The 26,102-nt window shown below is 40.5% G+C and overlaps 1 protein-coding gene across 4 annotated transcripts in view; it reads right to left on the minus strand.

Moving 5' to 3' along the window:
• Positions 1-26,102, minus strand: part of aplp2 (amyloid beta (A4) precursor-like protein 2) — a 61,535-nt gene that overhangs the window by 5,108 nt on the left and 30,325 nt on the right. Inside the window, exons 3-16 of one of the 4 annotated variants that reach the window (XM_058079117.1) lie at positions 23,220-23,349; positions 16,177-16,289; positions 14,186-14,418; positions 13,868-14,067; positions 12,823-12,990; positions 12,396-12,529; positions 12,202-12,276; positions 10,876-11,034; positions 10,623-10,751; positions 7,120-7,219; positions 4,911-5,084; positions 2,684-2,719; positions 2,218-2,300; positions 529-606 (exon numbers count right to left, since the gene is read on the minus strand). In XM_058079117.1, coding sequence (XP_057935100.1) covers positions 529-606; positions 2,218-2,300; positions 2,684-2,719; positions 4,911-5,084; positions 7,120-7,219; positions 10,623-10,751; positions 10,876-11,034; positions 12,202-12,276; positions 12,396-12,529; positions 12,823-12,990; positions 13,868-14,067; positions 14,186-14,418; positions 16,177-16,289; positions 23,220-23,349 — 1,812 coding nt within the window. The remainder of the gene's footprint in view (positions 1-528; positions 607-2,217; positions 2,301-2,683; positions 2,720-4,910; positions 5,085-7,119; positions 7,220-10,622; positions 10,752-10,875; positions 11,035-12,201; positions 12,277-12,395; positions 12,530-12,822; positions 12,991-13,867; positions 14,068-14,185; positions 14,419-16,176; positions 16,290-23,219; positions 23,350-26,102) is intronic. The other 3 variants (XM_058079119.1, XM_058079118.1, XM_058079120.1) reach the window with 3 other exon arrangements.

The raw sequence follows: 26,102 nt of genomic DNA on the forward strand, positions 1-26,102 counted from the left end.
GTCAAACGCCCCCATTAGTAGAACAAAAAGGTGTCGTTTGAGGGTTCAGTAATCCATTTTTTGGTTCTTTTTTTTTTTAACGATACCAGTGACAGGTAGGAAAAATGATGATGATAACCACAGAACAGGATATACAATCTATAACCATGCAATCTGAAGTCAATATGTGTTTTAGTATCAATGTGACCCGACCCGTCTTTTTCCTTCCCTTTGCTTGCCGCATCAGTCATCAAAGATGAGTCATTTAACCTTTTCTTATACTGTGGCTCGCTTCTCTTTACACTTGTATGACAGTCAAGCGAGTGTACGCTCAATAAATTTTAAAGCTCATTAAAGATTGCCCCAGCTTGACCCCGGAACGGATTATTTCTATTTCCATAGGGGGGTCCTGGAGCAGACTGGGGTTAACTAACACCTTAGAGGTTCCACTGTGTACCCTCGTTAAAAGTCACACTGGTTAGGCCAGCCCGCTCTGAGCGCTGACCGTAGTTGCTCACAGAGGCCAGCGGAGGGCGCCGCCATACTCACCAGCTCATCATCATGCATTATGCGGACTCGCTCTGCACTGTAAACAACTTCTTTTACATCCAGAGACTCATCAATCACCTGTCAACACAGACAGGGCAGCCCGGGTTACTGTGTGTGTGTGTGTGTGTGTGTGTGTAAGACAGGTGGAGAGCGTGTGCTTTCAATTGGAGGGATTATTAGTGTGTGGGTGATGATTCTGTCTTGTGCAAGCTGTGTGTGTGTGTGTGTGTGTGTGTAAACATCAACAGCACTCCCGGGCACACACACACACATTTCACAGCCGAGCGCACAAACCTGCGGGGAAAGCGCTGCGAGTCGAAGTGCAGAGAGACAGAAGAGCCACGGATGTTGACATGCGCACAAACATTGCCACAAAAACACACACACACACACACACGTGCATGCCAAGACACAGAATTAAAAAAAAAGGCAACAGCTTTGAGCGGCTTGTTAGCATGCAACACACACACACATAAACACACACACACATGAACACATGTAGGAAAGTTGCATGCAATGGCGGACTAACAAAACCTGCAGTTGATCTCAAAACAATTTGATGTGACTGGGCTGTAACCATGGCAACAACATAGCTGCTGGAATGTGTGTGTGTGACGAGACAATGGGGTACCACTTTGTTATAAGCACACTTTGTTTTAAGAAGGTTTGATGAACGGTAGTAAGACCCCCTCGTGGAAAAATCCCAATAGCCAGCCCCCATTCCAATCTATTGCTTTGCTCATCAACGCAAGAGTCACTCATTCAATTCAACATGCTGAAACAATTAGTAACAATTATTCTAGTATATTAATACATATATTTTTTACTTAAGTATGTTTTTCACTACAATTCTGTGTAGAATAAAAACCAATGCCATACACTACATTTGTCTAATTTTTAAAAAAATATTGTGTCCATTATTTGTTTTATTTGCCATATAATACAAATATTACATATATAATACTATAATATCAAATTTATTGTTTTATTTTTACATTTAGTAAACATTTTTTCATGATATTTAATTGCAACATTTTCATTCAATTCAATTTTTGTACATAATTAGACTTATACCGTACATAAAATAAGGTATAATATTAATTATATTTAATTGTGCCATTCTTATTTGAATAATTTGTATTTTCTTGAAATTTAAATATATTTTAATTATACAGTACACATAAGGGTATACTAGTATATTTAAAAACATTTTTTTGAATTTTTGCATCTTAGAAGAATCATGATAATTATCCTGAACAAAACAAGGATACACCAGTTTAATCAATATTTAATTGTAATATGTTTATTTGAATTATGTTAATTTATTTTTATGACTTAAACAAATCATGATAAATATTTTGTACATAGCATCATGATATACAAGTTTAATTAAAATGTTTTCATGATATTTAATTGTCCGACTAATCCGACTTCATTTTCATTGTAATAGTTAAAAACAAATAGCAGTAGTTTATGACATAATTATGAGTTTATTGATTGATTTGAATGAGAAAAATGTACCAATACCCCCATCAATGATATAATTTATTCATGATATCTCTGACAGAGTCATCAATGGCAGACGAGTAAGCTCGCCAAAGAACAGGCTTATAGTAAAGTGGTAGCAAAGGTCATTGTGGCGTCCGTACGGGCAGAAAGACAGCAGAAGGTGGGCGAGGAAGTTCTTACCACGCTGGGACCCATCTTGGGTTTGCCGTTGATGATTCTCTCCTCAGCGCCGATCAGACCGTCCAGCCCGGACATGGCGGAGCCTGCGAGAAGTAGGCGGAGGAGTCAGTGGAGAAATGAAACACCGATGGGAGTCGGCGACGGCAGCGATGGTGGACGGCAGCACGCGCGCGCGCACGCCCCCTCCCCCACCCCCCCGTCCCGCCTCGTCTCCATGGTGGATGAGAATAAAAGCTTTGTTGTGCGCGGCACAGAATGAGGACTGTGGACTTTTACACTAAACACACAAAACACGTCTTCCCATGTGACACCCGACTCATCCTGCCAGGGATGAATACATCACCACCGGGAATGAAAGGGTGGGGGGGGGGGTGTGTGTGGTAGGACAGCTTGGAAGTAAAGAATGAAGGTGAGGAGACAAGGAAGGACACTTGAAGGACACAAGGAGGAGGGGCAGAAAACCAACCTTTCTTGAAGGCTCGTGGAGGACCAGAAAGATCGCCTTGTCGTTACAAACGAGCCACGTAAAAAAAAAACAACAACAAAAAAAGAACAAAGAAGAAGAGAAAAGTTGAGTGAGAGGAGAAAAGACAGTATTTACAACTGAATAAGGGGGGAAACAAACCAAAAAGAGTATAAAAGGAGTATGAGGGACACACTGAATACACATACAATATCCAAGGTATTATTATTACTATGAAATTCAATTCAATTTACAAATTAGAAAGTTTTAAGAAACTTATTCCAGACTTCATTTTTCATAAGCCGTGCCTCTCGGTACCGGCCATGGTTTATACCAAAAGGCAGATTAGATTGTCGTCTTTCATCTACGTTCTTTAGTAATCTCAGCAAAATATCATAAACAACACAAAGAATGGTTGTTTTACATGAAAATATCCATCTGTTTACAAATATTACACTGAGCTATTTACAATTTCCACATTTGGAATTGAACTGTGTCGCGTGCACACATTTGCCTTCAATGCGTAACCTCGTTCATGCTACAATGCGAAATGCCTTTTCACTTCCTGGTTGCTGCTGCTGAGTAGTACTGTATTTCTATGGGGGCCTGTTCTGGGGCCTAAAACCGCACCAAACATGCTCTCTTCGATTGTGCAGTTGCATCATCACTTCTTTGTGACTCTCACAATAAAAAAATCTTGAAAAACATCTTTGGTAGCAAATGACTAGCACAGGGGTGCTCATTAAGTCGATCGCGAGCTACCGGTCGATCGCGGAGGTGGTACTGGTCGATCGCTGGTCGATCGCGGCGTGACATTAAAAAAATATCATCCCAGCATCAATGCCGTCACTTGATTGATATACTGGGCAGCCATTCAGATGACAACTGAATTTTGACCTTTAGGTCACCGCTCATGCGTAAACAACGATGCAAAGTGCTAAGCTAGTCGGCGAATTGCGAGATTTTAAGCCCTCGCTAAAGTTTATGGTCACTAAAATGAGTGAAGGAGCTGGACCAAGTAAAAAGGCAAAAACATATCACTTCCATACGGATATGGAATATTATACGGATATTATGATACGGATATTATCCATGACTGATAAACATTTGGAAGTGTGCTTGAGGCTGGCTATCAGCAGCTACTGTCCGGACTATGCATCCCTGGCTGGTTCAATTCAGTGCAAGTCATCAAAGTAAACTCAGGTAATTACAAAAAATGTTCATAGTTAATTATGTGTGTTTTGCAATATTGGCTCATTTGGTTATGTAAGGTACATCAACATACATTGTACGTACAAATAATCCTCAATACATTTGAAAATAAATAGATGTTTTGCATTTTTGTAGTGGGTAGATCATTTTGACTCGGTCATTTTAAAAGTAGCTCGCATGCTGAAAAAGTGTGAGCACCCCTGGACTAGCATTACCATGCGAGCTAATGCTAACAATACAATTTTTTCCCGTATGTAACTTTATGACTTTACTTTTAATTACATTAAAACTTTATTCTGGTAACTTTAGGAGTTTTTCTTTTCTTTATTCTCATAACATGACGTCTTTTATCTTAATGTTCGCGATGTCTCTATGTCGAGGCTTGAAAGCGCGTGTCGAGTATTCCGCAAAACTCCAGGCGAGGTGTGTTTGGGAGCATGGTTTGATGACGTAAGCGATGACGTTGGAACCTTCCTGAAGCACCGTACCATGTGGCTGATTCAGGAAGTGCTTTGCTGGGTTGGCGTGTGAACCGTGTGTGATTGCGAAAACGCAAATGGAGCCCACCCCCACATCTTGTGTTTGGTTTGGTTGGTCTTTGGTTAGTTATTTGCGAGTGTTTCAAAGATGGAACCAGCGACAACTGTCTTTATTTAATCACAAGCACCAAAGGTGCCTGCCTGTTTCTAATACTGTGTTCTGTACTGGATTGTAGTACATTTCATTGACCTCTTGATGGCGCCATAAATTAAATGAGTCCTAATGAGGTGTGCAACATGGGGCTTCAACTCACCATCACGACTTAACATTCCAACTTTATTCTGGTAACTTTAGCTTCCAATTTCATTCTCTTAACTTTCCTACTTTTATTATCTTTTATTTAGCTGGCTGCGTCGTCTTCGTTATTTCAGAGTCCCGCTGAGAACCAGAACCTAAACTCTTGGCACCCTGAGATGTTTCTACCACTTTCCAGACACCCGGCACACAGTGGGGAGTTTTTAGATGTGTAACTGCGTACCTTCTGGTTCTGGATGGGACCCAAGGGACGTGACCTTGATGGGCCGGTAAGGCTTCACCTCGGGCACGGGCACCTCCACGCTCTCCTCTGAGGACACGGTGACGTCGGGCTGGGACTCGGAAATGGACGACAGGAACTGGTCCATGTCGGCTTTCTGCTCCTGGAGCAACTCATCTGCGAGAAGGAGAGCAGATGAGACACTTAAAAAAACATCCAACTAATACTGTCAACTAATTAGTGCTAGCAAAATGTTGACAAAGGCGGGAGTTGCGCTGTCATGGCTGGTAAGTAGCAATTAGTGTTGTTTTTCTGGGGGAGTCTCCCAGCAGGAAGCAGCAGCTCAAATGTGACCCACTTCTGTCACCAAGCTCGTTACGCTTTCATCTCATCTCTGACACACGCCGGGCGCCGCTCATGGAGGTGGAGACGCTCGCGCTGGTAGAACACTCCACCAAACCCCCACTCAACTTTGGCCTTAGTCTGCTCTACATCAATAAAGTTATGCTTTGATTCATAGTAATAATCCCTGAAAGGATGAGAATGTTTCAAGAACCTTTCTATCAAAACACTCAAAATCAATAGTGTTCTTACTTTCATACAGGATAATATTGCATATATAACATAAAGTGCAGAGATTTATCATTTATCATTGCACTAAAATTTATATATCTGCAATATGTCTGCTCCTGCATATGCTCCTGTGCAATACTATGTGTATGTTTTGGATATCTTGTATATATCTTGTTAACTTGTCTTTTTTACTCTACTTTTATATACTTTTTTTTTTTAAACATGACTACTGCACTGAAAGGAGAAGCTCTCCAATCTTGTTGTACATCTTGTATAATGACAATAAAGGCCATTCCATTCCAGATTGGCTCAAAAGAGCACCAGAATGGAATCATTGCCTTCTAACCTAACCTACCTCACAAATCTGGAATCAATATCCTTAAGATCATTAGGGTTCTTACTTTAATACAGGATCATTATAATCCAAGTATTTGGTTCTAAAGACCCTCAGAATGCAACCAAAACCTCATAAACTAATCCTAACTCAGAAATCTTGGATCAATACCCTTAAAATCAATAGTGTTCTTATTTTAATACAGGGTAATATTCATACACAGTATGAAGAATGACTCAAAAGAGCATCAGTATGCAACCAATGCCTCCTAAACTAATCCTACCTCACAAATCTTGGATCAATGTCCCTCAAATCAGTAGGGTTCTTACTTTAATACAGCATCATTTCCATACAAAGTATGAAGATTGGTTCAAAGGAACATCAGAATACAACCAATGCCTCCAAACCTAAACCTTGAGCCCAGCTACATCACAAATCTTGGATTAGTATCGTTAAAATCAATGGTGTTGTTACTTTAATAGGATAATCTAAAAGGATAATCCTGTAATAAAGTATAAACATTGGCTCAAAAGACCATCAGAATGCAATCGATGCCTCCTAATCTAATCCTACCTCACAAATCTCAGATCAAAATCCCTAAAATCAATAGGGTTCTTAATTTAATACAAGATAATATTCATAAAAAGTATGAAGATTGGTTCATTGGAGCAACATAATGCAACTAAATGTCCTAAAGTAATCTTTGAGCCCAGCTGCATCCCAGATCTTGGATCGACAATCTTAAAATCAATGTTTCTTACTTTAATACGGGATAATCTTTCAGTAAAGTATGAAGATTGGCTCAAAAGAGCACAGAATGCAAGCACTGCCTCCTAATCTAACCCTACCTCACAAATCTTGGATCAATATCCCTAAAATCAATAGGGTTCTTACTTTAATACAGGATAATATCCACACAGAGTATGAAGATTGGTTCAAAAGAGCATCATAATGCAACCAATGCCTGCTAACTTAAACCTTTGATCCCAGCTGCCTCATAAATGCTAGTAATATTCCTACTGGGTATGAAGATTGGCTCAGAAGAACACCATAGCGCAACCAAGGCCACCTAACCTAACCTTTGACCTCAGCGAGCTCAAGAATCTTGGATCAATATATTCAAATTTGATTCTTGCTTTGAAACAGGGAAGATCGGTTGTGATGTTCACCGCCTCAGTTAGCTTACATTCTTGCATCATCAAACATCAGAGACTGGACAGCATTAAAAGCAACAGGGTCCTCGCTTAGTAGGGTCTCCCCTTTGGTGTTTGTCAGAAAACCACCAAAAGGGAGCACAGCACTCACCAATTTCATCCTGAATCTCATCGGCCACATAAGGGACTTTGTAGAGCAGAGACAGGCTCTGGTTCATCCTCTCTTCGATCACACGCAGGTGGGTCATCACCTGACAAGGAAACATGAAAAGACATCACGTGAGACACGCACCAGGTTGACGTGACTCCTTCTCGGCGCCAACACACAGCGACATGAAACACAACGCCGCGTCTAATACTGAAATATGCTCAACATCTGAAGACGATAGACAGCATCCTCGGCCCACCAGGCCTTATTATCATCACACACACACACACACACACACACACACACACACACTGTTCCACACTCATTTGAATGTGTTTGTCAAAGGGAGGAATCCACCACCACGAATAGGAGGCTACAGTGCACCTTTCCGCCTACAGGGGGCGTGCTCACACCTCCCCTTCCTGTTTATGTGTGCACACCGGCCATTCTATTAGGCACACCTGCATTCTCTCATGCTCGGGTATCGAAAGTGCAGCCCACGGAACATTCTGAAAATGTCATTTTATAAGAAAACTATAAATGGTTTGTAATCTAACAAGATTATTTTTAAAACCGGAATAAAGTTATAAAATTATGAGGAAAAATGACAAAGTTGAAATATTAAAGAAAAAAGAAAAATTATATTATTATGAGATCAAAACAAAATAAAGGGTTGGGGGAAAGTTATAATATTATGGGAATAAAGTCAAACAGAATTTGTACAAGAAAAAAGTTGAAATACGTCAGAAAAAAATAACTAATTATACAAAAATAATACAAAAATTTAGTCAAAACATTAAGACAAATGTGAGAGAGAAATGATGAGAGAAAAAGCTGCAATTTTACAGGAATGAACTCATAATATTACCAGGAAAAATAAAGTCATTTTAAAAGAAACACAGGACAAAACAGAGTAAAGTTGTCATTTTTGGAATATTAGGCTGGGGAGTAAGTTAATAATATGGGAATATTGGAATAAAAAACATAATATTACGAGTAGAAAATGCACCAAGATTTAAGAAAAATATGGAAAAAAATATAATATAAATACAGCAAAAATGGAGAAAAGGAGCCAAGAGTGAAGTTGATACCCATGATAAGCTTTTTTGCCCACGATGAGACATGAGTCTCTGTAGTGACTACATATCCTGTAGTCGCTCATTTAGCAACAGGAGTCAAATAATAAAAAATAACTATCTGTGGTGGTGGTGGGTTCTTGCTTGCCTGCATCTGTGAGAACGGGAGCTATGCTACGCCGGTCCGTATACGTCACTTAACACCAACGTGCAGCGAGAGAGAGTTGTGCAGACAGATAATGGAATTTTGGATGAAAGCCGATGGCACAGCCACCGCACAAGTAAACACAATAGACACTAGCTAGCCGCGCACACACACAGTAGCACTGTTATACAAGACCTGCAAGTCTAAGCCTGAGCCTCCTCCCTCAGCCAGACACACCCCCTCATTTCTCCTCGTACACTTTTAGCAGACATCACTACGGCTCCTGTGGATGAGCACCAATACTTTATGAGGACCTTCTAGTCCAGGGGTGCTCACACTTTTTCAGCATGCGAGCTACTTTTAAAATGACCGAGTCAAAATGATCTACCCACTACAAAAATGCAAAACATCTATTTATTTTCAAATGTATTGAGGATTATTTGTACGTACAATGTATGTTGATGTACCTTACATAACCAAATGAGCCAATATTGCAAAACACACATAATTAACTATGAACATTTTTTGTAATTACCTGAGTTTACTTTGATGACTTGCACTGAATTGAACCAGCCAGGGATGCATAGTCCGGACAGTAGCTGCTGATAGCCAGCCTCAAGCACACTTCCAAATGTTTATCAGTCATGGATAATATCCGTATCACAATATCCGTATAATATTCCATATCCGTATGGAAGTGATATGTTTTTGCCTTTTTACTTGGTCCAGTTTTTGCCTTTTTACTTGGTCCAGCTCCTTCACTCATTTTAGTGACCATAAACTTTAGCGAGGGCTTAAAATCTCGCAATTCGCCGACTAGCTTAGCACTTTGCATCGTTGTTTACGCATGAGCGGTGACCTAAAGGTCAAAATTCAGTTGTCATCTGACTGGTTGTCCTGTATGTCAATCAAGTAACGGGGATGGATGATAGGCTGACATGGTAAGTTCTGCTGCACTTAGAGACGTTGTTTGATTTGATTGGTCGCCCGAAGGGCAACATTCAGTTGTCATCTGAATGGCTGCCCTGTATATCAATCAAGCGACGGCATTGATGCTAGGATGATATTTTTTTTATGTCACGCCGCGATCGACCAGCGATCGACCAGTACCACCTCCGCGATCGACCGGTAGCTCGCGATCGACTTAATGAGCACCCCTGTTCTAGAAGCTTCCAAGTGTCTACTTAGAGGACTGCAGATTGTAGAACACGAGAACTGTTTGTTTGGAAGTAGCACAATGACGCCAGACTGAAGAGTGAGTCAGAAGCTAGGAGGTAACTGGGACTTTTCCACAACTTCCTGCGTGACTCTACTTGAACCCCTGCTCTGAATCATGTCCCTAGTCATGCTGGAATCAAATAGTATTAGTAGACAAGATGGTGGATCCAAAGTCTCTCGACAGAGGGCCACATACTGATAAATACAAGGATGCAAAAGTCAACTTTCATATTTGTATATATTTATATATTTGTGCACACGCATGCAGAAGGTTCCGTACGCATTGTAGTGACATTTTAACACGCGGAAGTATGAAAATTATAAATAGTTCATGGTGTTACATTTGTAAATAAATTGTTATTATCACGGAAAACAACCTCTTTTTGTGTTGTTAATGTTGGAATAGTTTAGTTGTTTGGATATTGATATATACTTTTTAGATATATACTTTTGTGTTATTATTCGTTATTAGTATTAACATTCCACCTTTTTGTCTTTACTCAATAAATAAAAAGTGATTAAATGGCCCTTGGGCCGCACTTTGGACACACCTGCTGTAGGTGTTTTGTTATCAAGTTTCGGTAATGTTACATTGCTGACACAAGAACCACCGCAGGACATATGGTATATATAAAAACAGGAAATCACTCGATGCCAACATTTATGCGTCTATTTTATGGCTTATTTAAGACTAAATTACCTTATTGTGGCTACAATATTGAGTAATAGGAGATCAGTAAAGTATGCATTTAGAAGGTCATAAACAGGTTTTCTATGTTTAATAAGTCTTATTTCCTTTAATTACGTCTACTATATTGGGTAATAGGATGTAACAGTGACTATAGGGGTGTTATTTCATGTCTCGAGGGCTCTAATAATGTAAAAACCATATTTAAAAAGGTCATAAACAGCTTTTCTAAGCTCTTGTATGTCTTAATTTCTTTTACGTCTACTAAATTGGGGAATAGGAGCATTACAGTGACTATAGGGGTGTTATTTCATGTCTAGAGGGCTCTCATAATGTTAAAAACTGTATTCAGCCCGAGTGGTTTAGTTCACTCACTGACCTGCGACTTCATCTGAGCAGCCTTCTCGGGGTCCACGGCCAGGACGTGCTGGTAGTGGCGGATGGTGTGCTGGCGGTCCTTGTTCTCGGCACGCACGTAGCGTCTCAGAGCCTGCAGGATGCGGTGAGGCTGCAGAAGAGGAAACATCTGTGAGCATTATGTAACATCAGCCATTAAACTGACTAAAAGACTCCAATTTGTGACAAGCCTGTGTGGTGCAGTGTAGGAGTGCAGGCGTGAGGTGTCGACTGACCCTGGGGGGGTCCGCCTGCAGGGCCGCCAGGTAGTTCTCCAAGGCGAGGCGGCGCCGGTCGTTCAGCATGGCCTCCACCCGGGCCAGGTGGGTCTCCACCAGCTGCTGCTTCTCACTGGCTGCCTCCTCCTCCAGGGACTCCACCATGGCCTGGAAGTGCTGCAAAGGAAGCACACGTCCCGCATATGAAAGTAGTCCCAAAAACAGCAATCGTTGTTGTTATTCTAGCCACCATCTGATAACATATGTTATATGTTGGTCGACAAAATATCAAGGTGTCCCTTTCATTTACAGCAGGGGTCTCAAACATGTGGCCTGCGGGCCACATTAGTTTGAGGCCCCCGCCTTGATATGAAAGTTTAATGTTAGTGCGGCCCGCACAAGTTTGATATGGATGCTGTATGGTATCATGTACCCAGAAAAAATTATTACGTTTGATTCATGTTCATGTTAAAAGTTAAATAACTGTTAATAGTTAACCTCCCTATTCGTGTGGAAGTGGTAAGTTTTTGGCTATTTAAGTTTAAAGGAAATAACTTGAAGGCTACCGTTTAGGTCGCTAGCTCTCCAGTTTGCGAGTTAGCATGTGTCTCAAGACCCTGTAGTTGCGCAATATGTTGTAAATAAAAAAAGTATAAATGTGACTATAGTCGTGTTTTGTCATGTCTACAGGGCTCTAATAATGCTTTGTTCATTTTAATCTGAAAAAAATCATTTGTCTACCCACCAACTATATGTGGTTTATTAAGTTTTTATTATTTGCCGTTTTATTATTATTATTATATTTATTTATTACTGATTGATTGATTTTCTTTATTCTTGATTTGTTTATTTATTTTTCATCTTATTTTGTGCAGAAAAATAAAAATTAAGATATTTGAGAACAGTGGAATGTTTTATCAGAGCTTTTATTGTAGAAAATCAAAACCAAAGCAAAGTTTATTAATTTTTCTGTTTTAAATATATTTTTTTTTTGGGGGGGGGGGGGGGGGGGGGGGGACCTGATGCGGCCCAGTCTCGCCCAGACCCTAGCTCCAGTGGCCCCCGAGTAAATTGAGTTTGAGACCCCTGATTTACAGTATATGGCCTTCCTCCTTGAAGTGTCCACTTAAGATGCTGTAACCATGGCATCCCTATGCTTTTCACAACCACTAGGGGGCGTAGTTACATGAAATCTCTCAATACTTTTTTGGCTAAATACATTTCTAGTCAATTAACATCACATGAAACCCTTGGACTTATTTTATGATGTTAAAAAAGGTGCATTGAGATGGTTGTATAAGCAGCCATGTCTGACCCAACCACAGGAGGGCGCTGTAGACGCACCTGAACCAAAGTCTGCCTCTCAGCCTTGGGGAGGTTCTTGGCCTGGCGGTCGGCCTCTTCCCATTCCTTCCTCACCTGCAGCGATGGAAGAGGGAGAACAGTGATTGATAATGTATACATAATATTAATAATGATAATAATCATCGGTCCTGTGTCTGGTTTTAGTGCAAGCGGGAACTTTTACAAGCGCTCACCCTCTCCATGCGGTTGCGGTGTCTGATCTCCAGCTGCTCCTTGGCCCTCTGGAAGCGACTGTGCTCCTTGTCGTCGGCTGGCGTCTCAAAGTAGATGTCCACGTCGTCGGTGGGCTGAGGGGTGGGGGGCGTGGCTGCAATGGGGAAACAAGTAAAAATGAAGGCAGGGCAAGAGAGGAAGAAATGTGAAGAAGCGAGCGAGAACGTAAGAGGAGCTGACAGTCTTTCCTTTAGCATTCTTTTCATCCTCCCGCTGGCCTTTTGCTGACAGCTCGCATCGCCGACGCTAACAGAAGAAAATCGCCCCCGTTTGACGGCCGGGTCGTGTTCAGACTTCCTGTCACGCAAAAGCAGCCCCCACCGCCTCCCTCACACCGATGCTACTTCTGGCTAGTCAAGAAATAAACAGAGAGAGCGTCGCACTTACTGAGGCGCTTGCACACGGCCATGCAGTACTCCTCCGAGTCAAAGTTGTTGCGGTTGCCGGCGCAGCCTCCGTAGATGAAGCGTACGCACTTCCTCTGGCTCAGGTCGAAGTGCCAGCGAGGCATGGAGGCCCTGCAGGGGCCCGTCTCCGCCTCCAGGGTGCACACGGCTGCGGGCGGAAGCAACAGGTACATCGTTACATAAGGTTGGCACTTGGTACGATGTGGTGAAAAAGCAGAGTCATAATTCAATTGGGGCGGCACGGCGGTCTAGTGGTTAGCGCGCAGACCTCACAGCTAGGAGACCAGGGTTCAATTCCACCCTCGGCTATCTCTGTGTGGAGTTTGCATGTTCTCCCCGTGCATGCGTGGGTTTTCTCCGGGTACTCCGGTTTCCTCCCACATTCCAAAAACATGCTAGGGTAATTGGCGACTCCAAATTGTCCATGGGTATGAATGTGAGTGTGAATGGTTGTTTGTCTATATGTGACCTGTGATTGACTGGCGACCAGTCCAGGGTGTACCCCGCCTCTCGCTCGAAGACAGCTGGGATAGGCTCCAGCACCCCCCGCGACCCTCGTGAGGAAAAAGCGGTAGAAAGTGAATGAATGAATTGGCGACTCCAAATTGTCCATAGGTATGAATGTGAGTGTGAATGGTTGTTTGTCTATATGTGCCCTGTGATTGACTGGCGACCAGTCCAGGGTGTACCCCGCCTCTCGCTCGAAGACAGCTGGGATAGGCTCCAGCACCCCCGCGACCCTCGTGAGGAAAAAGCGGTAGAAAATGAATGAATGAATGAATAATACACATGTGGCTTAGTAGCCGCTTCCTCTGCCGACTCTCCCTGTCCTTCCCCGTGTTCTTGTGGCTGCTTTGCTAACTAAATGTGGCAGCTTTATCACACGTGATTGAATTTGTTTTTCTTGAAAACTTTTGAACCCCTCGTCTCTCTAAGAGGTCGGATAAAAGGACAAGTGGTGCTAAGTGCCATGAGCGTTTCTATCTCAAAGGTTAATCTGAAGCGAGGATGTCATCTTCTCAGACCTTTCACTTCATGGAGGGTCTTGTCCTCCTCTTCACTGTCTGACATTCTGCTGCTCTCTTGCTTGTCGTCATCGTCCTTATCTGCCTCCTCATCCTCATAGACATAGTGGTATTCCTCCTCCTCCTCATCTTCTGCATCTTCATCTTCATCATCCAGCGACTCCTCCTTCCGCGTGGGCTGCTCGTCAGCTGGAGCCTCGCTGACGAGGAGGAAGGGGGGTTGGGTGAGGGGGTGATGGAACGATAAGAGAAGAGGAGTCATTCATCAAAGCAGGAAGAACAGCTGGCTATGGTAACCCCCGCGTTTCCTCTGCTCACCTTTCCTTCAGCTCATCTTCATCATCCAGGTCTGCCTCATCGATCTCCTCGTCCTCTATCTCCTCCTCTTCCTCCTCGTCGTCTTCCTCCTCCTGGGCAGGGGGCGAGGGAGTGTCGGGCTGGCCCGAGCGGGAAGGGGGGCAGCAGACATACTCGGTGCCCTGGAACTTGTCGGTGCCGCATGGGAGCAGCATGCCGTAGCTGTGCAGCACCGTGGAGCTCTTGGAGCACGCCTTGCATAGTATTATGAGGAAGAACAATGTCATGTTAGTAGTATAGAGTTGAAACATGAAAGGAAAAAAAATCGGATTTTTTTTAGAAGTCATAATATCATGAGAAACAACACGAAAAGTCGTAATTTTTGGAAAATGAGGATGGGGAAAGTCCAAATATTATGGGAATAAATTTACAAAAATTCAGAAAGACAAACGTATAAAAACTATTTGATAAAAACACTTAAAAAAAGAAACCCAGCAAAAATTAGAAAAAAACAACACAAAAAGTAATCATTTTTTGAAAATTAGGCTTGGGAAAAAGTCCAAATATTATGGGAATAAATTCCTAAAATTACGAGGAAAATGTAAATTTAATAAGCGCGCACACACAAAAGTGACAGTAAAAATAGGCTTTTTTACCTTATCACAAAGCTAAGATTTATCTTTTTCTTCAGATATATATTGCTTATTAGCATATGTATAGAAAATATCCCAATGGTCCTTGCATTTTTTTTCATTTTTCACTATGTGGCCCTCATTGGAATATCGTTTGGACACTCCTGCCTCAAAGAATGCTTTTTCGCGTGTCATGTCACTGCAGAGGGGTAACCGGTAACGCTGGGAAGAAAGAAAATAATAACCATAGAACAGGAAGGAAGAATGGCGAGGAACATTCATTCATTCATTTTCTACCGCTTTTTCCTCACGAGGGTCGCGGGGGGTGCTGGAGCCTATCCCAGCTGTCTTCGGGCGTAAGGCGGGGTACACCCTGGACTGGTCGCCAGCCAATCACAGGGCACATATAGACAAACAACCATTCACACTCACATTCATACCTATGGACAATTTGGAGTCGCCAATTAACCTAGCATGTTTTTGGAATGTGGGAGGAAACCGGAGTACCCGGAGAAAACCCACGCATGCACGGGGAGAACATGCAAACTCCACACAGAGATGGCCGAGGGTGGAATTGAACCCTGGTCTCCTAGCTGTGAGGTCTGTGCGCTAACCCCTAGACCAGGGGTGGGCAAATATTTTGACTCGTGGGCCACACTGAGTTAACAAAATTGTCCCGGGGGCCAGAACATATATTTGCTTATATATATAATTTTCCTTAAATTATTCATGTAATTTTATCTGTAAAAGTGTTATACTATCAGCTATATGTTTTATTAGGAGCATTTTAATCATCAGACCACATCAAACTATGTCATTTAATTCTACAGTTTTGTTGTTTTTGGGGTTTTTTTTTAATAAAGACATCCGACTTGCAAGTCATGTTGCTAGTTTGTATGTTAAAAGTTGAACTGGCGGGCCGGATTCAAACACTTGGTGGGCCGCATGTGGCCCCCGGGCCGTAGTTTGCCCACCCCTGCCCTAGACCACCGTGCCGCCCGGCGAGGAACATGTCAACTAATAAAATAATCCCTGTAAACTCCAATACCCCCCAAGATGTACAATATGGAATTTGATCTGGGGGAAAAAAAGGCCTCTAAAGTTGCACGAAATTAGAAAACCTCAGCTCAGTAGAGCCCACTGCTGGTACTTTTCTTATTTAGGAGGAAGACATCTCTGCATGGGGAAAAAGTAAAGTATGAGACTGCAGATGTTGGTGGAGAGTGTGATGCAGGAGCTTCTAGAATGACTGCAGTGCCCCCCCCCCCTTCCTCCTCCCTGCTTCAAACTGGGATTAGCAGCATTACATCCATGCTAATCCCTTAAGAAGCTGAGTTTCTTCTTTTTTTTTTTTGCACTCCGTCACTGCAAGCATCTTACCTCTTTGGCCACGCTGTGCCACTGCTGGTGGCTCATACACATGTCCATGCGCTCCTTGTGGAAGAACTGGCACTTCTCCGGAACCAGCAGCACGTCACTCACGAACTCGCCCACTGCAACGTCAAAATAGAGGCGGTGTTAAAGCGACGTCGCGGATTCTGTAACACCGTCACCTGCTGTCAATGTGAATGTTGGGTCGGAGTGGTGAGAAAATGCTGTGATTCACAAGAGTCGTGACAGAATGGTACAAACGGAAGTTGTGATACATCGCTGAATCAATCTATATTTTTATTTATAGACGCTGCTCCCGCTAAGGCAGGGGTCGGGAACCTTTTTGGCTAAGAGAGCCATGAAGACCAGATATTTTAAAATGTGTATCTGTGAGAGCCATATACATTTTTTTAAACATTGAATGCAATAAAATGTGTGCATTTTTATGTAAGACCAACAGTTTTAGATATAATGGGCTCTAATTACGTAGACCAGGCACACTACCCCACGCCAAGGGGGTGTGGCCAGCACACTTTCGTGAGCAGCGCAGTGTCTAATAATAAATCAAATACTTGCTGCCATTAATACAATTTCTGCTGCTGCATAGTTTTGAACCGTATTCAGTACACATATTTCATTATTTTGGCCATCTTCACCAGAAGGGTTGGTTCTGCAGCTTTAGCTATTTGACTAAAGGAGGAAAGTTTACATTTACATGTTTTTTTGACATCTCAATGACCGAGGTAGACTACAGCATTACCCAGTAATAATCAAGTTTTGGTGTTTGACCTGGAAAATATCATCAAGAAAGATAGATATGGTTGGCCGTATTGCAGCAGAATATAGATGGACGAATTAAAATGCATAAGAAAGTTGTTGATTTTGAATATTATTTTTAACAGTCATTTCTGTGATGTTTACTTTAAAATGTTAGCAAAAATACATTTTTATTGTGGTAAGAAATGCTTGAGAGCCAGATACAGTCATCAAAAGAGCCCTACCTGGCTCCCGAGCCATAGGTTCCCTACCTCTGCGCTAAGGAATACACAATATTGTATAAATATGCTGTATGTTCACACGAATAGAATCAAATGGTCTTATTTGGTCTCATTTTCCAATCACCGTTTAAATATCTGTGTTTTTTTTTTTTTTACACTTTGTAGTCATTTCTATGATTTTTGAAACTTTTAACTCCTTTTTATTTATTTGCATTATTTTTGTTTTACACATTTAACATTTTAATTTTATTATACTTTTATTTAAGTTGGTTCATTTTTTCCCAATTTGTTACTTTTTACACTTTTTGTAGTTTGAGTCTTTATATTTTGTATTATTTGTATTACTTATACTTCTTTTTTTGTAATTGTTATTTGTTTTTTTTTACACTTTTTTATTTTAGCCAGTTTTATTTAACTTTTTTAGCCATTTGAATAATTAATAACTAATTTATAAAACCATCCATCCATCTTCTGTGCCGCGTATCCTCACTAGGGTCGCAGAGGTATGCTGGAGCCTATCCCAGCTGACCTCAGACGAGAATTAAATAAAGCAGTGTAAGGTAAATAGATTTTCAGACATGTGGGCCATCTCTTAGTTTGACTGAAATTTAGGCACTGTTAATACATACAAATATACATAATCCTAACCTATAATTAGTCTTTTTTTTAAATAAAAAATATGGTAAAAAATTGGCATTTCAGACATAGTGAGACATGGTGATTAATCATGATTAACTCATTTGAAAAACGTGATTTATCTGATTAAAGGGTTTTATCATTTGACAGCCGGAGTCTTTATTTATGCCTGGCTTTGTTGTTTTCTTTTAAATTTTGTACACTTTTTCGATGAAAGTCAAACCATTCAATTTTCTACTTATCCTCACGAGGGTATGCTGGAGCCTACCCCAGCTGTCTTCGGTGAGAGGCGGGGTACACCCTGGACTGTTGGCCAGCCAATCACAGGGCACAAATAGACAAACAACCATTCACACTCACATTCATACCTACGGACAATTGGAAAGCAAGCTAATGTATTAGTTTGCTAGTTTAGCTGATGAAGCTATTTTGTCAATGAAATGTGGAAGAACATAGTAGCTCGTTCGTTCATTTTCTACCGTTTTTTCCTCACGAGGGTCGCGGGGGGTGCTGGAGCCTATCCCAGCTGTCTTCGGTGAGAGGCAGGGTACACCCTGGACTGGTGGCCAGCCAATCACAGGGCACATAAAGACAAACAACCATTCACACTCACATTCATACCTACGGACAATTGGAAAGCAAGCTAATGTATTAGTTTGCTAGTTTAGCTGATGAAGGTATTTTGTCAATGAAATAGATAGATAAATAGAAATAATGCCCAAATTACAAATGAAATATCAAACCAAATCAGATATTTGACGTGTATCTGTGTAAGGTACATACTGTACACCAAAGAGGAAATGAAATATTTCTCAATTTGACTTGAAAATACGTAGGTGAGACATCAGTTGTATTACATATTTCAGTGTCATTTTTGACTTCGCGAGCCATCAGTTGACAACCATTGTCCCTTTTTTACTTGAAATATACACCTCTTTTTAGCATAACAGCATGTGACCCTCGGAGGTAGAGCACTTTGAGGACACGAGGAAAGGGTCTGCAGGAATTTGTGGAGCTCTCCTATAACAGCTCGTTTGGAGCGTCACGGTTCGCTCTTCCTGTGCCGGGTGGAAAGCAGTGTTTTGGAAAATGAGAGGGTTTAAGATGGAAGGAGGAGGAGGAGAGAGAGAGCTGCAAATAGCAGCGAACTCTGCAGCTGCTCCTCATCTCCGCCCAGGAGGTGCACACCCTCCTCCTACCATCACAGATGACCTCAGAAACAATAAAGGGCAGACACTGAAGTCTATTGGAACGAGGAGATGATCATGTGGAGGAGTTGTGTGTGAGGTGACTTTTATATCTTTTGTGTGAAATGTTCTCTTTAGAAGGAATGTCAGCGCCAGAGCTCCGTGGAGAGAAAGAAATGGGATTCCTCAAACGTGCAGCAGTTGGGAGGGAATTAAATCACGGCAAAAAAGCGACGGTCTGTCAACGACGCCACATGACAGCCCGCAAACTCTTCTCTCTCTCTCTCTCTCTCTCTCGGCAGGCGTGAAGATGTTTCGAAAAAGAAAATAATCCAGCGCTGACTCTCACACACACACACACACACGCACCCGTGCTGCCGTGGAAGATTAGTGCTGGTGCTGACGACAAACATGGCGGCTTTGAGGCTCGGAGATGTTCCACAGTGTGTGCATTATTCACAAGACGCCATTAGCTTGACTCAAATGCTACATATCCTTTTTGAGGGTGGGTGGGGCTTAGCTGTATAATTATAATACATTGACTCAAACCTCACATTTCAGTGGAAGTGTATGCTGTTTCCACATCTGCTTCTATGGTTATCGTCACACTTATTTTATGATATTCCTTAGCTTTTTTGATTCGTGTGTCACCCAAAAATCAATCCAAAGTAGTTGAAGCCATCATACCAACAAGTGCCACATCTCATCTCATATCTCATCCTTGGTTAGAGTTTGTTTTGGTTTGAGTCAGACCTTCTGGAATGGATTCATTATGTTAACCAAGACTTCTTATTCTCTCGCTTTCGGCTTTTACCTTCGGGGTCGCCACAGCAAATCAATCTCCTCCATTCAACCCTGTCTTCTACATCTGTCTCTCTCACACCAACTGCCCTCATGTCCTCCTTCATTGCATCCATAAACCTACTCTCTCTGGTCTTCATCAACGCCTCCTACCTGGCAGCTCTAAATGCAGCATCCTTCTACCAATATATTCACTGTGTCTCCTCTGTGTCGCCTCTCTGACTTTATCTCCAAGACCTCTAACATGTAATGTCCATCTGATGTACTCGTTCCTGATCCTATCCATCCTGGTCACTCCCAATGAGAACCTCAGCATCCTCATCTCTGCTACCTCCGGTTCTGCTTCCAGTCTTTTCCTCGGTGGCACTGTCTCTAGACCAAACGACATGGCTGGTCTCGCCACAGTTTTGTTAACCACGTTAACACCGCTGTCTTGTGAATGTGAATAAAGTCATAATATTAGGGGGGGAAATGTGCAAAAAATATATTTAAAAACGGTGAAATATTTTGGAAAATAAAAACAGCAAAAATGTGCTTTCCAACATAAATACAATTTAAATTTAAACATAATTTTTTTTATTAAACTCATGTTGTGATTTTTAAAGTATTTTTATAGTATTTTTTTTCCTGGGCATTTATGGTTGCACTCAAATTATTCCATTCCAATAATAGTATTATTGCTAAATTTAATATATAATACATATTTTTCTTGGCATTATGGAGGGTTTTCTGTCAGAATTAAATAAATATAATTAAAATATGACTCAAATTGTGAAAATATAAAAAAATGAATTGTGAAATATAATTTCATTTATTGCACATACAATTTATATATATTTTTTTACTTTAAAAAAATTTAATTATTTGACAATATTTATATTTATTTAATGGGCTTTTACAGTTACACTTAAAATGACTCAACTTTAATAACAGTCGCATTGTTATTTAATATATAAAAATATTTTTCTTAGCATTACAGAGGGCTTTTTTTGTTGAAATTAAACAAATATAAAGACAACCGCAGCAGCAAAAAGGGGGAAATAAAGCAAAGTAGGCTTTTTCCACCTATGAAATACATCTACCTCTTAGAATATTTACTAAATATATACATGGGAAAGTTGCATATCCTTTCATTTTTCACTATGCGTCCCTCGCTGGAAAATGTTTAGACACCCCTGCACCAAACATATACTGTGACTTTTGCTTATGAGCATTTTAGTTTTTTATGTTTATATTGCCAGTAAGCATGTCAAAGAAATACTGTAAATGAATGTAATCAGCAATGGATATTGAGAAAGGCTTCTTCCGACTCCTTTTCAGACACGGTGAATCATGCAAATGTTAGCATGTAAATTATTAACAAGAAGTAAGTCTGAAACAAAACAAGTGCCTCACGTTGCCAAGTAAGTCAGTCTGAGCTCCTCTGGATCTGGCGGAGAATAAAATTGCGTCTAAAATGTTCTTCATGGGTATTCTCAGCCTCACCATCCATTGGGGGGGCGGGGGGGGGGGTGTTTACCGTGCGAGCAATCTCCCAAAGCTTCCCCTCCTCCTCCTGTGCCAAAAATGCTCTTGAATTGTCGCCCATTTCACAGTCCAGCGCAAACGCTAATGGCTTTTTCAATCCCGGACAGCCGCACGACTCAATCAGCAAAAAAGGCTTTTGGACCGAGGAAGCGGTAAAGTCGGGTGGGGGTTGATGTTGATATTTTTGAGCCATTGTGTTTGCCAGCTGCAGTGTGTTGTCTTGGTCCAAGGCAAACACAGCAATGAGCTCATAAAGCACACAATGAGCAACATTCACTGCAAGTACGCTGCCACGCCATAAGGACATAAGTATTGGGACACATCAATCAATCAATCCATCCATCAGAGGCTGGTCTCGTTTGGATTTACTGGATAGATATAGTGCCTTTCAGGGGGCCCAAAGGATGCTGAACCATATTTCACTTCATTCCATGCACGTGTACAGTATGCATGCATGTATGTATGTATCTAGGGGCTCTTCTATAAAATCCGATGATTTCATATATAATAAATATTTCAACATTTGTTAAGCATTGTCAAAAATTAAATAGACAATTGAAGTCTGAATGAATTAAAATGTAAAAGATAGACACAAAATGACATTCATTTATGAAATATCATCTTAATATTAACCATTTTTACACCTCCAAATTATATTAGATATTTTTTTAATTAAAGACCTTTTTACTTATTTAACAGCATTTTTATTCATCTAATGGACATTTACATTTGCACTAAAAATTATTTGACTTAATAATACTATTATTGTTATTTATTTATATTTTTCTTTGCATTTTGAAGGTTTTTTCTGTCAAAATTAAATTACTAAAAGGACTAAACTAAAATATTGTGAAATGTAATCTTAACATGCATTCAGTGAATAGATTTGTTACCTTTTAAAATCATTTATTTGTTTTAAAACATGAATTAAATTTAGAAAAAATATATCACATTTCCCAACAAACAATTGAATTGTGAACTATGAAATTTAAATAGTAATTTATTACGCATGAAATATGTATATTTTATAACTACTATATGGACTAAACAAAAATATTGTGAAATGTAATCTTAACATGCATTCAATGAATAGATTTGTTACCTTTTAAAATCATTTATTTGTTTTAAAACATGAATTAAATTTAGAAAAAATATATCACATTTTCCAACAAACAATTAAATTGTGAACTATGAAATGTAAATAGTAATTTATTACACATGAAATATGTATATTTTATAACTTTTAAAAATAATTGAGTCATTATTTGACAGTATTTTATGTACTTAATGGGTATTTACAATTGCACTTAAAATGATTCACCTTTAATAATTGTATTATTGTTATTTAATATGCAATAAATATACAATAAATAAATAATAAATAAAATAAATAAAAATAAATAAATATAATATACAATAAATATTACTATTACTATTATTAAATATTTGAATAATTTCATGATGCTTCGGTGCATTTTGGAGTCTTAGGTGACTTTTGTACAAGTTTTCCCGGAAGAGTGGAAGCTGTTGGAGTTCCAACAAGTCCATAATTTCCCCTCCCTGTCGGTGTCCCGATAGCTAGTATGCACAGCGCGAGGGTGCAAGCCAATAAAGCAGACCTCCAGCTCGCTGACCCGGCATGTCTGTGTGGGTTTATGGCTTCTGTCTGAGCAGGGAAATGAGATTGTGCTTTATTGCTTAACAAGCCTCCCCAGCAATGCCAGCAGCCGCCTGGATTCATGCGGCGTGACACCGTCAGTCTGCAGCTCAGGGCCGGCTTTAAGTCACCTGAATCAAAGTGCAAGATTGCCGCCTGGGGCCACGCGACTCACTCACACACACACACACACACACACACACACGCCCTCAGACTTTGCAACAAAAGCACATCCCGGGCACTTACCGAGGCATTTGTAAGGTACCACGATGTGGGCGTGGCCCTTGCACACCTTCTTCTCCTTTTTGCACCAGTTCTCGATGCGCAGCGGCTGGTTGGCCTCCACCACGTTGGTGATCTGCAGCTCGGGGTACATCTGCATGACAAGTATTCAAATAAGAGGAGGATGGTGGCGGGGGAGAAGCTGTCACAAATGGAGCGTCAGTGACTACGTTTACATGCGCTAAAAACAATCCAGCTCCCCAAATAGTTTCTCCATTTTTCACACGTCTGTGTGAAATATTTCTCATTCCATTGAACGCCTCCCAAACATGAGGAGGCACGGTTTCGCTCCAGTGTGGAGGACTTTCTGAACATGCAACAAGCTAATCGCTAACCCCTACTGGTTAGGTGACAACCTTATAATATTTTCATGTGCCTTTAAATGAATGAGATTTGCTGCTCCCTGTTGGCCCCAGCTCATGAACATTATAATGTAGCTTGTCATTCCAACTCCACACAGCAGATGGCACCCTAACGGCCATATTTAGCCAGTATTCAGACTCCTCTACATTCAGTTTTTTTGCCAAAAAACACAAATACAGCTACTTTTTTTTGTCATATTTGGCCCTTTGGGAAACTAATACGGGCGCACAAGTGTCTCACATAAATGATTGACATTGCCACCAATTTTAGTGATGATCTGTGAAACTGGTGGCAGGGGACGCTACTGAGTTCTGGTGTTCAGGGCCCCTGAAATATCAATTTTCTGTCTTTATTTTCCCTTGTTATGTCTGCTGTATGGGGTAATAGGAGTGGGAATGTGACTATAGGGGTGTTATTTCATATCTAGAGGACTCTAATAATGTTAAAAACTGTATTTAGGTGGTAAGCAGGTTTTGTATGTCTTATCGTCTTCCATTATGTCTACTATGCTGGGTAATAGGAGTGTGAATGTGACTATAGGGGTGTTATTTCATGTCTACAGGACTCTAATAATGTTAAAAACTGTATTTAGGTGATAAGCGGGTTTTGTATGTCTTATTGTCTTCCATTATGTCTACTATGCTGGGTAATAGGAGTGTGAATGTGACTATAGGGGTGTTATTTCATGTCTACAGGACTCTAATAATGTTAAAAACTGTATTTAGGTGGTAAGCAGGTTTTGTATGTCTTATTTTCTTCTATTATGTCTACTAAGTTGGGTAATAGGAGTGGAAAGTTAACTATAGGGGTGTTATTTCGTCTCGAAAGGGCTCTAATGGTGTTAAAAAACATATTTATAAGGTTGTAACTACAAAACTACATAAACTACCTAACTACAAAAAATATTCCGGAAATTTACTTATCATGGAATATATTAACCGCAATAAACAAGGGATTAATGTATGGATAGAGCGGGTTATGTCTCCTATTATGTCTCCTATGTTGGGTAATAGGAGTGTGAATGTGACTATAGGGGTGTTATTTCATATCTAGAGGGCTCTAGTAATGTTAAAAACTGTATAAGGTTGTAAACTGGCTTTGTATGTGTTATTTTCTTCCATTATGTCTACTATATTAGGTAATGAGAGTTTACATGTGACTATAGGGGCTTTATTTCATGTCAAGATGGCTCTAATAATGCTAAAAACTGTATGTAGGTCGTAAACAGGTTTTGCAAGTCTTATTTTCTTCTATTATGTCTACTAAGTTGGGTAATAGGAGTGGAAAGGTAACTATAGGGGTGTTATTTCATGTCTAGAGGACTCTAATAATGTTAAAAACTGTATTTAGGTGGTAAACAGGTTTTGTATGTCTTATTGTCTTCCATTATGTCTACTATGTTGGGTAATAGGAGTGTGAATGTGACTATAGGGGTGTTATTTCATATCTAGAGGGCTCTAATAATGTTAAAAACTGTATAAGGTCGTAAACTGGCTTTGTATGTTATTTTCTTCCATTATGTCTACTATATTAGGTAATGAGAGTTTACATGTGACTATAGGGGCTTCATTTCATGTCAAGATGGCTCTAATGATGCTAAAAACTGTTTGTAGGTCGTAAACAAGTCTTATTTTCTTCTATTATGTCTACTAAGTTGGGTAATAGGAGTGGAAAGTTAACTATAGGGGTGTTATTTCGTGTCTAAAGGGCTCTAATGTTGTTAAAAAAACATATTTATAAGGTTGTAACCATAACTACAAAAATATTCCAGAAATTGACTTATCATGGAATACATTATCATGGATTACTGTATGGATAGAGCGGGTTAACAGATTGTGACGGAAAGTCAAACACGGTCTAATTAAGGTGCTTAGATGGTGTTTTTAAAAGCTGGTTTCATCCAAATTTTGTTGAGTTTAGTGCATGTAGCTTAAATCCCAGCCTTCTCCTCCTCCTCGTCTCCGGATGCCATCTGCTGCACGAAGACAAGAACGGCTGCTTTCGATGCTCTCTCCCCAAAATGTCATTCAAACGCGCAGCTTGAAAGCGATTCATTTCTCTCGCACAGCTGCATAATCAAAGCCGACAGTGGAACCGACAGGGTGAGGGTACGTCGCGAGGGTGTCCGCGTCGCCGGCACGGCCACAAAGAGTCAAGGATGGTGAAGGGAAATGTTAAGAAAAAGCTCTCAATGACAAATCACAGTCAAAAGAAAGCATTACTGCCTCGCATTCACCTTCATTATAAAAATATACATGTCACTTTCATCCATTTATATGAGAAAGCCAAATATATTCTGGATCATAATGAGTCAAACTACTACTTTCCAAGTGCACTTGAATGATAAAATGCAAGCTGTATGTGAGTTGTAAAAGGTGAGGCTAGCGACTAGTTAGCATAGCCTAGCATGAAGCCTGAGTAATGGTGTCAAATCTTAACTTTGGGGGTTTTTTCTCTGTTTTTCATAAGATTACCTTTGCTTTG

This window comes from Doryrhamphus excisus, chromosome 8, assembly GCF_030265055.1.
Source record: "Doryrhamphus excisus isolate RoL2022-K1 chromosome 8, RoL_Dexc_1.0, whole genome shotgun sequence".
NCBI classification, from domain to species: Eukaryota; Metazoa; Chordata; class Actinopteri; order Syngnathiformes; family Syngnathidae; genus Doryrhamphus; species Doryrhamphus excisus.